A 13845-nucleotide genomic window follows, 5' to 3' on the forward strand; every position below is an offset into this window, starting at 1 on the left:
TGTGACATTGAGTTCCAGCCTGTCCAGCACAGGAATGGCAGCGGTGCCCTGGCCATCTGCCAGCCCGTTCCTGTTATTAGTATGTTCCCAGACAGCAGAATAGGTTGATAAGAAGAACAGGAAACAGCAGAAACAAAAAGCAGTCACTAGCAAGCACTAGTTACTAATCTACATTCAGGCAAGCAAGCCCCACGGCAAGCACAGGAGCCTGAAAATTAATAGCTAAACAGATACACATTTGGTAGAGCATACTCTGATCAAATCAGTTCTTATCTCTAACCCCTCATGCCCCCACACTGGGTGCCAGAAAGGATTATTAACAGGTGTACCCAGGTGGGCAGCTCAGCTCCATGAATTCTGGCCAGAAGCCAGCCGGTGGGATGTGGGAGAACAACCAGAAGGATAAAAGAGCAAAACCTCAAGGGTTGAGATATAGATTGTTTAATAAGGAAAGCAAAAGCCACACATGCCAAAAAAGCAAAACAAATCATTCATTCATCACTTCCCCTGTGCAGACAGGTGTTCAGCCATCCCCAGGAAAGCAGGGCTCCGTCACACGTAACAGTGACTTGTGAAGACAAACACCATCACTCCAAACACCCCCCAGCCTCCTTGTTCCCTCAGCTTTGTATGCTGAGCCATGTGACACCATATGGTGTGGGATATCCCTTTGCTCAGTTGGGGTCAGCTGTCCTGGATGTATCCCCTCCTGGCTTCTTACCCATCCCCAGCCTTCTTGCTGCGAGAAGCAGAAAAGCCCTTGATGCTGTGTGAGCGCTGCTCAGCGATACGTATCGGTGTGTTACCCACACTTCTGGTCACAAAGACAAAACATAGCACTAAACAAGCTACTATGAAACAAAGTAGTTCCATCTCTGTCAAAACTGGTAGAGCTTTTTATGCTTCAGTAATATCTTTGCCACTGTGTGCCACTGGGCAGAAGTCAGGAAATAGGAAAGCTCCTTTTATCCATGTGAACTTACAGTCATTGTGCTTGGAAGAAGACTTCCACCTTTTTATCAGGTTATTTCCAACAAAACTTGCTCATTTATTCAAGACAACTACTATTTTTTTTGTATTTAAAGGAAAAAAAAAGTTTTCTCCAAGAATGACAGCAATTCAGGCAGGATTTTATTGACAATTTTAGGGACATCTCTGATTTGCACAACTCCAGGCAACCTGATAATTGAGAATCTTTACTTGGCTCTCAGAAACTTGCAAGTCTCCTGTGACTGAAAATCAACTTGACATCACATGGTTGTGTTATGTAGGAATGGACTTCCAGGTCTCCAAACCTTGATTTATACATGACTAGCCAAAGGAAAGAAAATATATTGGGAATGTGAAATAGAGGGAGAGATAAAACAGAACAAGATGATAGCAAGAATTGATCTTCAGAGAGAGCCTCATGTAAAAATCAAGGCACCTGGACTTCATTGCATTCTGGTTTATAGGTTTTCTTAATCACCTAACTTCTGAGGGAAGGTAGGCAGTACCACAGCTGATGGCAGTGACCCAAGGTAGATCTACGAGAAGTGGTTTTATAGTTTCCATTATTTCAGAAATTATTCTGTAGACTACAGGCCATCCAGTTCATATTGTCCTATTTTTGACCTTAAAGGAAGTCAAAATGGTGGTAGCATTCTGCAAAAAAATAACATAAAAATCATTCTCATATGAATTTCCATGAGGGAAGGTATGCAATCTAGAAATGTAGCCTATTTGTTCACAGAGCATACTTCAGGAGGTAGTATTTGCTGCAGTAAGAGTGTTTCCAAATTGACTCATAAGGATGCAGAATTAGGAAAACAAATGCAAATCTAGCACAAGCTATCCAACTAGCTGGCTTCTGGCCAGAATTCTGTCTAAACTAGCTTTCTTCTATTCTGGCCATTGTTGCTTCTCTCCCTGTTTCAAGCCCTTTATTCAAGCACTGCTGAAGTTTTGCTCTTCTTGTATCTAGAAATAGCCAGGTGCCTCTTTTTTTGTTTCAATTTCAGAAAGGAAAGAAGGTAAACAGAGAATAGCTGGCTACTGATAGTGTGAGTCCTCAGGTGTGCTGTGGATGTCACCTTGGTAACATTTTAGCTTGTCTGCTTGGCATCTTGCAAATAATAGTTTGAAATCCTCCCACATATCCTTGCATGTAACTTGGTCTGTGGAAAAAATGTGAGTTATATTTTGATAGCCAATTTTAGAATTTAGGGGATTTATGTATGAGAAAGTTTAAAAGCTATCGGGATCTCTCAAAATACTGCAGCCAGCACTAAACACACCGGACTGCATTCTCTGCCAAAATCTTTCTCAGTAAATCCTAATGTGACTTGATAACTTAGCTACAGACCTTGGCTTGGAACAGAGCCCAAACTTTGAAAGACTGGAAGTTTCAGTTGGCAAAAATGTGAAGGTGCAGTGGTGAATTCATAGCAGACTGGGGTTTAGTTTTAATTATAGTAAGGGAATTCAGCTCTCAAGAAAAAGCCCTTAAAAAGAGAAGCAACAAGAAAAGGTGAAGGAGAAAGGAGACAAATTAGAGTTTATTTCCCTCTCTGTGACTGAAGCTGAGGATTTCAGAGACGGTTTATTTGGCTGTCTTCTGCTTCAGTCTCATTCAAAACTGAAAGCGCAACAGAGCAGGGTAATTTTTGGAAGTGAAATGGTTGTTTCTTGTTTTAATTAAAGAAGGGTGGTTCTTTATGCATACTGCCCCATTTCTAGGTTAGTGCACAACATCAGTGTCTGTACCAGCATCAGATTTCTTAGCCAATTCAGGCAGCTGATTTTCTATTCACAGTTTCACAGTGATCCTGTTCTCCATTAACGCAGCGTTTGGGGCTTTCACACATGGTTTATAAACAGAGAATCATTAATGCTTGCTTCCCTTTTCACTTCAGCGACAACCTCCATCCTGAAAAAGAGTGTTCCTGAGAACATATTTCCATTCATGCTGTTGCTAGAAAGTTATTTCAAACTCAAGTAATTTTGTCTTTCCAAACAAAGTTCCTCTCTCATATCATCAGTTGTTCAGGCTGATAACCAAGACATAGGCTCCACTAATGCTCCATGCCATGCTCATCCTCAGGGTATGTTATTAGCAAAGCATACCCTCTCACCCCGCTCCAACTTTTTAGGCCTTGTGATGAAAACATGAGATCTCAGGGTTGCCAGTCTTTTCATGTTTCCTTTGGCTGTGAATTATAAAATTCATTAAAGCTCCTCTCTCTGGAAACACAGTATTTGCCTGTTATATAGGTGTATGGCAGACAAGTTGTTTCTGCAAAAACCATGTCAGCTATTGTTCACATTATTTTGTAGGGCTTTGCATTCTGTTATTTTCCGAGTGATTAATTTATTAATTTTTATCACATTTTTATTGTTTATTTGTGGGGGAGGGCTGTATTAAGTGTTAACTGTATTAACTGTAGTTAAGCTACTTTCTCCTATGTCAACAAAATATATGTATCTTATTTATAGAATAGAGGAAGTGAACAAGGTAACCAGGTAGTTTTCAATGTAAGTGTGATTTCTAATTGTTTTAATAGAAGGTCCCATCTCCTGATTTCAGCTTTCCTATCAGACAAACAGGTCTCTTTGAACCTCTCAGTGCCAGCCATTGTAACTGTAGTTGCTCACTTTGCGTGTGCTGCACAGGGACAGTGTCTTTATAAATACATACCTAGGTTAAGATTTAACAGATGGAAGGTGAGCAATAAGCACCTTACTGCACTGATTATCCTCTATGCTATGATGGCAGCTGATTTTCTCTTTTCTGAAACCAAACATCACATCCAGAGGTCGGACAGAGCTGGGTCTCCCTTGCTTGACTGAGCATAATATATGGCTTGACCTTCCAGTTCTCATGAATCACTGAAACAGGAGCTCTGAATTCAGAGGATAGCTAAATAGCGGGGGAAAAAACCCCAAAAAACTGTACAAGCTTCTTCATCTCAACTTGCTTTGCATTTAACAGATATTTTATATATTCTCTTTGGAAATTATCAAATAATTTTCCCCCTCTTTGCTGCTTTTTGTAGATGCCAAGTGTCTCCCTTACTGTAGCCAGGAGCATGAAATACTGCCGCAGTAACCCTTGACAATGCCTTTAGTCTGCTTGTTGTTGCCTATTTATGGTGCAGTAATGGTTTATTTTGTAGTCTAAACCCTAGGACTGTATTTTAATGAAGATTTAAGGCTATGATACAGCTGCTATTCAAACTGTGTAAGAGAGGCATGTTGGAATAGCTCAAGATTTACGGCTGCACGGTCAGTCTTTAAGCTACCAAGTGTCTTTGCCCTTTGGTGCAGTAGCTACGGTGGAAACTGTACCCACTGCTGTGAAGCAGACACGGCGATTAATGAACCTGAGGCGCGCTAATCAAACATATGTTTTCTTGGCACAATGATTGTGTTATATATCACATCCCAATGTACAGGCCTTTATCTTTCCTTAATGATCTAGCAAGGGGGCTTTTTAAAATGTGGGTGTTTTTCATGCGCTCCTTAGATTTGTTCCACAGGGGGTGGCCGTTAAAAACATCTGACGGGCACGCAGTTAGCCAGCGCCCTGCTGAGATTAGTAAAATACTATATTTAGTAATCGCACTACATCAAGGAACTCCAGCGTTGCAGGAAACAGTTTGATTCAATGCTTTTTTTTTTCTGATTTTTTTTTTTTTTTTAATTGTATGCCTTATTATTTCATCTGGGATTTTTTTTTTTTTTTCCCCAAACTTGGACTTGGTTTTTGTCTTGTCTATTTTCCAACTTTTTTTCAAAGATTTGTTTAGACAATGGGATTTTTTCCCCTAGTTTGTTTGTTTGTTTTAACTAAAAAAAAAAAAAAAAATATATATATATATATAAAACAGGTAGTAAGAATGAAAAGTGGTATTTGGAATCTCTCTCATACTGCTCTGTGTCTGAAGAAACTGATCTAATATTTGTTAGGAAACCTCTGTGGGTAATACAAAATACAAAGATTCGTGCTTTTAAATACTAGAATACTATATGGTGAAAGCTCCTAAAATTGGCTTTGAGGAAATGGTTGAAATGAGCAAATACATTAAATTTATTTTTGTGCCAGAAGTATTTTTTCACCACTAAATAAGCATGAAAAAGACTTGGAGCTCAAACAGGTTTATTTCATTTTTTCTTTAATAGTTGACATGACTAACTGTAGATGAACAACATAAAGTGGAAGATAAAAGACCCATATGGAAAAGACAGCTTTTCACCAGGATGCTAAAGGGAGTAAACTGTTTCATGAGACTCTCGTCCAAATCAAAATTACTATTTTAACATCTGATTTCTGAGCCCATTCTGGTTTTCTTGTTGCTATAAATCCAAAGCAGCCTGAGTAAAATCTTGGAAACTATTCTGTAATCTCAGGACTAAATCGGGTGCTCTCCCTTTAAGGGGTAGATTTAAAGGAATACCATCCTTTGTTCTAACAAAATAGTCCGAGCTTGTCAATCCAGAAGATTTGTGCATTGCTGAACATAATGGCATTTTATTACCTAGTTTATTTCTGTCTAGCATTCTAAGACTCCTGCTGATGCTTTGACTCAGAGTGGTTTTCAGTTTGGAAACTTGAACTCCAGTGTCACAGATGACTTCTTTCTTTTGGTAATTTGTATTATTATTAATTTTTTTTTTAAACTATTAAATGTTCAAGAAAGAAAATGTTTGTCCTGACAGAAGTTGTGTTTCAAAATGTGAACATCTAAGCAGCAGTGTGTGAAAAGAGTAGCCTTTATTTTTGCTCCCCTCAGACTCTTGTTAGTTCTCTCATTTCTAAGAGTAGTTTGGGTTATTATAGTCAAGCTTAATGATTAAGTAGTAGTACAACAGGTCTCTCGCCCTCCTCAGCTGTGATTCAGTAAACCACAGCCCTTGTCCATGCAAAAGAATAGATGTCCTAATTCAGACATGCATGCTGAAGGCCAGCAGACTTTGCTGTTCTTGAAGTTAGAAACATTGTATTTACAGAATAACTTCTGCAGTTTAATGCTGGCCATTATCTGAAATTGCATATTGATCCAGTTTTTTAAAGCAGCTTGTGGCAAGAAAAATCCAGAAATGTTTTTGCGGTTTCCATCAGAACACTTGCAAGTAGGGAGGGCTATTATAGTAAAGGTAGATTGAAGAGACATCTTTATATAAATATGAGAGAAATGGGAAGTTTCCTGCTTGTGAAGCAACATTATGATAGAAGTACCCCAAAATGTAACTTCCTATGCAGTTTTATGCAGTGTAGTTTACTTTCTCCTGTAAAAAATAACATATGAAGTTAAGAATTCTGGCTATGCCATTCCCCATTCAGATGTAACGTTGTAAGCATTCATCTTATGTCTTCCTTTATGTGTGGCTCTAAATGTCCATCAAAATATTTGCATCTCTTCAGTAATTTGAAACACTAAAAACAAGGAGCCAAATTTCAGCATAAGTTGTCAAGTGGTTTCAGACCTTCACATAAATTTATAAATATACACTCCAGTGAATGGTACCCATCCATACATACTCATACCACGCTGCTTGTTCCTGACTGAAGCAATCGGTAAAATGAATGTGCGCTTCCATGTCATGTGAATATGGAACACGAAAGCATACATGTTTGAGTAAATCCGTGGCATTGTGAAAAAATATACTTCTACAGTTTATTTCTGTGTTTTGATGTCTGTGATGCCCTTTGTGTTTTACACACCGAGCTTTTGTGCCCTGCCCGCACAGCGCCGTGGTGTGCTGTGTTTGGGATTCTTGAGCCGGCTATACATGATTTATCTCAGGTGTACATAGTTACCCAGGAGGAAAGCTTGCAGTGCTGTGTGCTTGTCCCAGCAAATGAGCAGTCTCCTTTAGAATTATTGCCAGGATCTTGTTGTGGTGACACAGCTTTGCGCTGTGCAGACAAACCTTGGAGGAGAATTACATGTAAATCAGTTATAATAGTCTGAGGCTGGAGTCTTGCATTTTACTCAGAAACTTGCACAACTCTTGCTAGAGATGTCTGTATGCTGGCCACTGTTTTCTAACCAGATCCTAATTATTTTCCATCAAATCTCTGCTTATATGTTATCGAAATGAAACATTCTGAATTTTAATGAGTGAAATTTCATTGCTGTTTAATCCTTAAGTGCACTGAACTAATCTATGAGTGTCCCTTAATTATAAAAAGTGAAGCTGGGAAATGAGGTCCTGGACACAGAGAGTAATTATTTTCATAACTCTTTTGTTTCTACCCCCATAACATATGGAAAGAGAAAATGACCAGTTGTGGTTAGGCCAGAGGCCTTAATGATGGGTTATAGTCGCAGCACTGCCAGTCAGTCCAGTGCAGCTTGGATGAGTCATTTAAAGTCTGTCCACAAAGTGTCCTTACCTGCCTAACAGAGATACGGGGAAATGGGCAGTAGTTAAGCACTCCTGACTCTTTGAGGCACAGGGGAACTTTAAAAAGTGTTATTTTTCTCGTCATGAATCTCGATAATAGCTTCATAATCACCGTCAGAGCATTTGGCCAGACTTCAGTCGTCGCTCCCTGATCACAGATACTGGCTGGGGTATTTGCTCTGCCTTAAAGGATATGATATTCTTGAAAGAGTTTTATAGGCTTTCAGATTCTTCCCACACTTAGTAATAATAGCATGGACATATAAACTGAAATATTTGCAACATGCTGCTGGCCAAAACCCAAGAAGTATCTGCTGCTATTTGGGCTATTTGATAATTATTTGACTACCATTATTCCTTTCTGAGTGCCTATTTTGGACATTCTGCTCTAATAGGTAAATAAAAAAGCTCCAGATTTTGGCTCGTAGATCAAACTTGAAGGAGAAAGGAATAATGTAATGTAAGAATGTAGCAACTGGACTGATAAATAACAAAACAGGATTACTGGAAAATTGCACATACGCATGCCAAATGTAGAAGTCTGAATGTTTCTTTAACTGCACAAATCTGTAGACTAGAGAGATTTGATGAAAGGACAAAGTTTTATTTGTTCCTATTCAAAATCCAGTCTTTTGTCTTTTATATCACTGTTCATATCATTAATATAGAAAGTGGGGGGTTTTTTGGTTCGGCTGAAGAGCTTCAGCAGAGCAAGAGATAATTAGAGAACTGTTGTCTGAGAAATTACAAAATAATGGCCTTGATACATTGAGATGAGGCCAAAAGTGCATAATGAATTCCCTTTGGGAAAGTTAAGCCTATAGAGATACCAAAATTCTGAATATATTGCAGTTTCAATGTGGGACTCTAAAGGGGATGAGTCAAACCTGCTATTGCAGATAGTGTCATGAAATGCTAATAGTTTTTCCTCTGGCTGTCTCCCATTCTTTCAGCTTGTTAGTCATTCTCTATTCCAGTGGACACTAGTGAATTGTATACTCGTATTATTCTGACTAAAACTAAGCCTACAAACATGCTGTAAAGTTCAGAAAGTGCCATTTCCCCATTTCTACACATGCGCTTCTCTTGGTCACCAGATTTTGCCCCTTTTGCGATGTCGTATTTGCAGCACAGAAGCATCCTCTTGGTCTTTGCTGCCCCATTTCTCACATCGCATTCCCACAACACATCTCAAAAAATCTGCTTTGCAACTAGCTGTGGAAGCTTGATAAGCCTTTGTCATAACAGTAGTCCCTGACATTTAAAGGACTTCAGTTTATATTTGTCGGCCAAATTTCGTACCTTCATACCTCTTTCAATTAATCAAAGTTAAACCATTGTATATGTGAAGGGGCCTCTTGTGGTTTCTAAGTAAGTAGTATGGCTTTTCTGGCAGAGAGCCACAAGCAATTTAGTAGGCACATGCTGTGGGGGTTGAGAGGAAGAGAGACAGGAATAATCCAGAAAGCTTTAAGAAGGGCTGAATGAAATCAGTATTTCTATACACAGTACAAGACTTTTGCGTTCTGTTTCTTACTTTTGGCCACGGCAAAACTGTTTTGGTGAGCTGTCAGTAAAGTAATTCTGAAACATAGCACCAACTTGGTTTTCCTCTTACTCAACCAGTTTTGCACTGGTTTTACTTCAGCTGTATTCCAAATTTGCACCTGTGGCAGAGAAGTTAGGCACAAGGGATTTAATACACTGCTTACAATTGTCATATAGTCACTAAACTGTTTCCACAGGAAGAAACCTGATGTAGTTCCTAGTTGTCTTCAGAAATGGCAGGATTTATTTTGTAGCCTAAAAGCCAGGATGAGGCTTTACCATGTACCTTTTGCCTGATAGCTATACAGCTGTAAATAGATACTAAAATAAAAGGTCTGTCTCCAGCAGAGCTGATCTCTCTTTCCAATTCTGACAGGGGTCACATAGTCAATGTAAATTACCACCATAAACTAAATTCCATCTCTCCTGTAGAACAAAGTGCTTGATCTGCCTGTCTAGAAGTCGGGAGCTATGCAGAGAACTGTAATATTTCAACAATTCAGCATGAGTGGCAACCTGTTCTTAATAATGAAACACTAGCAACATTTAATTTCATTTTGTTTCATCATGTTAAAAGCCATCCTTTCTTCAGGGGATTTAAAAAGCAGCTGAAGGGAACCTGAAGATAAAGAGAATAATTCAAATAGAGGCACTATCTTTCTCCATATTTCATGCAAGTTCAGGTTCAACATGCACATCTTGATGCCCACAGGGAATGAGTTACTCTTAGAAAAGGATAGTCTAGACATCTCAAGAAGAACGTTATTTCTCTATTTTATTTGTTATTTTGATTTAATTGAAATATGTAACACAAGAGTAATGTCAAAAGAGTTAGTGGATTTTACTAGAAATGAAATTACAATCGAAAAATTTAAACTATTATTGGCAAGTTTTTGGAGGATATAATGATTTACTTGGGTGTTTTATAACTAAGCTACATTATGCTGTTAAAAATGATGTGTAGGTTGGAAACTTTAACTTGAAGATAGATTCTTATGTAGATACATCTTGAATTCGGTCTGAAAGATGTCAAAATCTCAAGAACTCAGCACATCAAAAATTATGCAACAGACATATAATGGAAAATTTGGCCCCAGTCCAGCATGTGACTGTCAGACTATTTTACACACTCCTTTTTTGATACTAAAGATGAATTCAATGTAAATGTCTGGAATTCTTCTTACAAGCTTGTTGGAAAGGGACAGTATTTTAGCATGACTCCCTTGTGCAAACCTGGTGTTTAGCAGATTACGTATGTTATTCTGTTATAGGTACACTACAGTGATAGACAAAATGGCAAAGAGTGTATGACCTGTTTGACACTGTCTCCTGTGCAGATGACTTTCCAAGGTATCGGAAGCTCCATTGAAGCCAGCCATGACCAGGTATCATACCTTCACCCCACACTCCTGTAATTTTATTAATATCTGGTAAGGCAGAATGTCAGCATTAGTAAATTTAAAATTTTCGACACATCTCGTGCTTTCCATATGGCATGTTCTTGTCGCAGGGATTTGCCTCTCTCGCCCTACTAAAATCCTGGTTAGATCCAAAGTGTGAAATGAAAAGGAGACAAAACTATATCACCTTTTACATATTTTTAAGACATATTAGGAAAGCCTGAAGAGCTTGCTTTGGTTTTAAAGTCAGATGTAAGGTTTCTGCAAGGGTTTTAATTGCTTTTATGTGTGTATCAGGTCTTGTCTGTCCTATTTGTGCTAGAAGATTATGAGTAGTTGGAAAAGCAGAGAGATGAAGCCCATCATCTCTAGCCATCATCTGTCACAAGTAACTGACATTTGAGAGGGGAAAGGGATTTTTAATCAGACTGTGTAAAACTCCCATTTTGTTTGGCTGTTGCTAAAACATCTAATTCAAGCTTCTGGCAAAAAGCCAGAAGGAAAAAAAAAAAAGGCTCAATGTTAATCATTTATCACCCTGTTGCTTCAGATGGGAACTAAGGAGGATTTCCATTCTTCTTGTCTTGCCCTCCAACACTCGTATGTATAAAAGCATGACAAGACTTTGATACTCTGAAAGTACTAAAAGCAAAAAGGAAACAAGTAGAAGAAAACATTAAACCAAACTTTGCACCTTTTTTATCTTGAGCAGATTAGAAAAAATTACCATGTTTACTTACATTTGCTGGTTGTCTTTAAATGGTACTGTGTTCACATTTCCTGTACATTTTGTCAGACTCTGTGCAAGATTCTCTAAGAATAAATAGTAAAGCCACCTTAAGAATTATCAGAATTAGTTACTTTTGGGGAAAAGTTTTGGACACTCTTAGCCATGTTTTTGTTTGCTGAGCTTTTTATTGAAAGTTCCTAAGTTAGTTGTTAACATAAACTAAGTCCATTAGTTATTTACATGGTAACATGAAGATACTTCCTGCCCTTAAGTGTTTGGTGTTTTACAGTAATGGAGAGCTGTGGTAAGTCAGACCATACTTTGACATTCAATTCTTATTTCATCCAACAACTTGTTTATGCTGCTCTAAAGCTGCTCCATTTTTCTTTCAGTAAAGATAGGCTTTTAAAATATAGTTATAACACAAGGATGATATTTTGACATTTCAATGAATTTAAGGTGGTCCCTGTCAATTTGGTAACAACTACATTCTGGGCTAACAGCCAGCTTGGCCTTTGTCTTAGCATTTATTTAGGCTAGAGTATGATATGTAAACAGAAAAAAGACTCTGTAAGCAAAAAGCACATTTAAGCCATCTAAATAATTATATATTTAAGACATCGAGATGAAAATGTTGTATTGAGCCTGCAAAGTCAAGCAGCCAGAAATTAGGAAATTCCAGATTAGGTGCAGCCTTAGTTTCATCCCAAATGTACCCATTCAGTGCTCCAAACAGGATATTCTTCTGAGAAGAAAGGAAATTTGCGTAAAATCACGTAGATAAAAGATTGTATCATAGCACATTCACAAATAGGTAGAATTAAATTTACTTGGGCCATTATGCAGCTGGAACTTCCTCATCTTGTTTCAATTTGAAGTTTAAAAAATGTTCATAACTGGGTTTAGTTACGTAATTTTCCACAGGGTTCTTAAAATGGAAAGAAAAATGTTTTGTTATTGCATGATGGGGTGGTTGTTGTGTTACTGAACCCACATCACTTGTGCAAGGATTTCATCAGAGCTAAAAGCAAAAGAAAATAATTGTCTGAAAGCCAAATGCCAACCAGTGGCTCACAAAAAAGATTCACTCACTGGACAGGATGCACAAATTTCTGCTCCTGCCTCTCTTAACTGTCAAAGGAATTTCATTTTCTGAGTAAGAGGGATGTTATTGATGGGTTGTATTTGATGAGGGGATAGCAGCACTAGAATAAAGTATCATTTTCCATCACCTGAATAAATAGAGAAAAATGAATCATTAGGAAGTCAGGTGTTTGTCAGGCACTGGAATTAATAAATTAATGACAAAAATAGGGTTATTAATGCACTAACTAAAAGAATTTTTCCCTTTTCTCTGTTGTTCCTGTGTGCTTGGTATGTTTCTCCTTGTTTCCTACAATTTTACTCACAGTGGGTTGATTTGATGGTTATTATTCTTTTAAAACTAGGAGACAGAAATGCTGCACCTTTGTCAAACTGAACTTCATTTTAAAGTGTCAAATGAAATAAGTGCAAGATAACTGTATGCTATAAAACGTGAATTTTGGGAATTCTTCTTTAACTTTTGTAATCTGTTAGTTTTAAATCGTGTTTGTAGTAATTTGTGGCTATTAGGATGGGCTGATCACCTGGAAGCCTGTGATTTCAGTGGTGGGATGGTGATTTCTGCCTCAGTGGTGAGGGCTGGCACAGTTTGACATCAGGAGCTGTCGGCTTCTGAGCTTATGAAGATAATTTTTCACACATTCATTTTAAATTATTGGTTCTATAATTTCTAGAGGTTTTTCATGGAACACTTTAGGGATGAGACTCTGGAATATTTGGGGGGGAAAGGGGTGAAAAGTGTCGTGTGAGAGTATCTAATTAAAAAAAGCTATATGCAGATTTGTCACTATATTGTGGCAGAAGAACCACAGTACTGTGGTACATGGCAGCTGATTAAAAATAGAAAATAAATAGAAATTAAAAGATAAAAACAAACAAACAAACAAAACAACCCCCTATGTTGCCAGTGGCATCTCCAGCACTACAGGATACCTTTTAGATCAGACTTTTCTTTTGTAACGTGTCTCCCATCTCATACGCAGTGGGAGATTTGTTACCCAGCAGATAGCAGAGTGGTTACAATTCTACATAAGGACATTATCTGTCTGTTTCAAATATGTCAAGACTTGACACTGCAGTTTTTCAAGTCTCTTGCTCTTTTCCTGTACTCTGTAGGGAGTTTTCATTCTTTAGATTGGTTTAGCTTGTGATTTTAATGAGTTCAAATATTTTCCCCACATACTTCATCTGAGCAATTTCAGATTAATATAAACATATCATACTGCTACACTAATTAGTGTGTATTTCGAATGTCTGATTGACAAGTCATATCTCATTTGGTCGTGAAGCAGTATTGTAGAAGCAATTGCTGATCTTTCATTTTCTTTTGACAAAAAGAAAAAAAATGAGAAACATTCCTAAAGCACCACTGCAGTCCATCCTGCCACATATTTTGCTGGGTTTTGCATTCAGGAATGCCACCCTCTTTTATAAAAATTTAATGGGTTGTTTGTTTGTTGGTTTTTTTTTTTTTTTCCCTGAATGATTTCTTTCTATTTTTTCTGTTTCCTGTTATCTGACTATAGCTCTAAATTTTTCTTTCCTTAACAGCAACTATTCTTTGGAGGTTTTTTTCAGTAAAATTTAGATACAAGTAGCTATTAGTTAAAATGGTCACCACTTTCTATCGATTTTCTCAATAAAAGCTGAGTTTCTCCTTAATGGTAGTAAAGC

The 13845-nt window shown here is 37.8% G+C and overlaps 1 protein-coding gene across 3 annotated transcripts in view; it reads left to right on the forward strand.

The window, feature by feature from the left end:
- The window catches only part of STAU2 (staufen double-stranded RNA binding protein 2), a 170243-nt gene that overhangs the window by 98330 nt on the left and 58068 nt on the right, over positions 1–13845 (forward strand). For 2 of the 3 annotated variants that reach the window (XM_040064828.1, XM_040064903.2), the window contains exon 13: positions 10209–10322. The exons of the other annotated variant lie outside the window; for it this stretch is intronic. In XM_040064828.1, the coding sequence (XP_039920762.1) occupies positions 10209–10322 (114 nt within the window). The remainder of the gene's footprint in view (positions 1–10208; positions 10323–13845) is intronic. 3 annotated transcript variants of the gene reach the window in all.

The sequence above is a fragment of the Hirundo rustica genome, chromosome 1 (assembly GCF_015227805.2).
Source record: "Hirundo rustica isolate bHirRus1 chromosome 1, bHirRus1.pri.v3, whole genome shotgun sequence".
Lineage (NCBI taxonomy): Eukaryota > Metazoa > Chordata > Aves > Passeriformes > Hirundinidae > Hirundo > Hirundo rustica.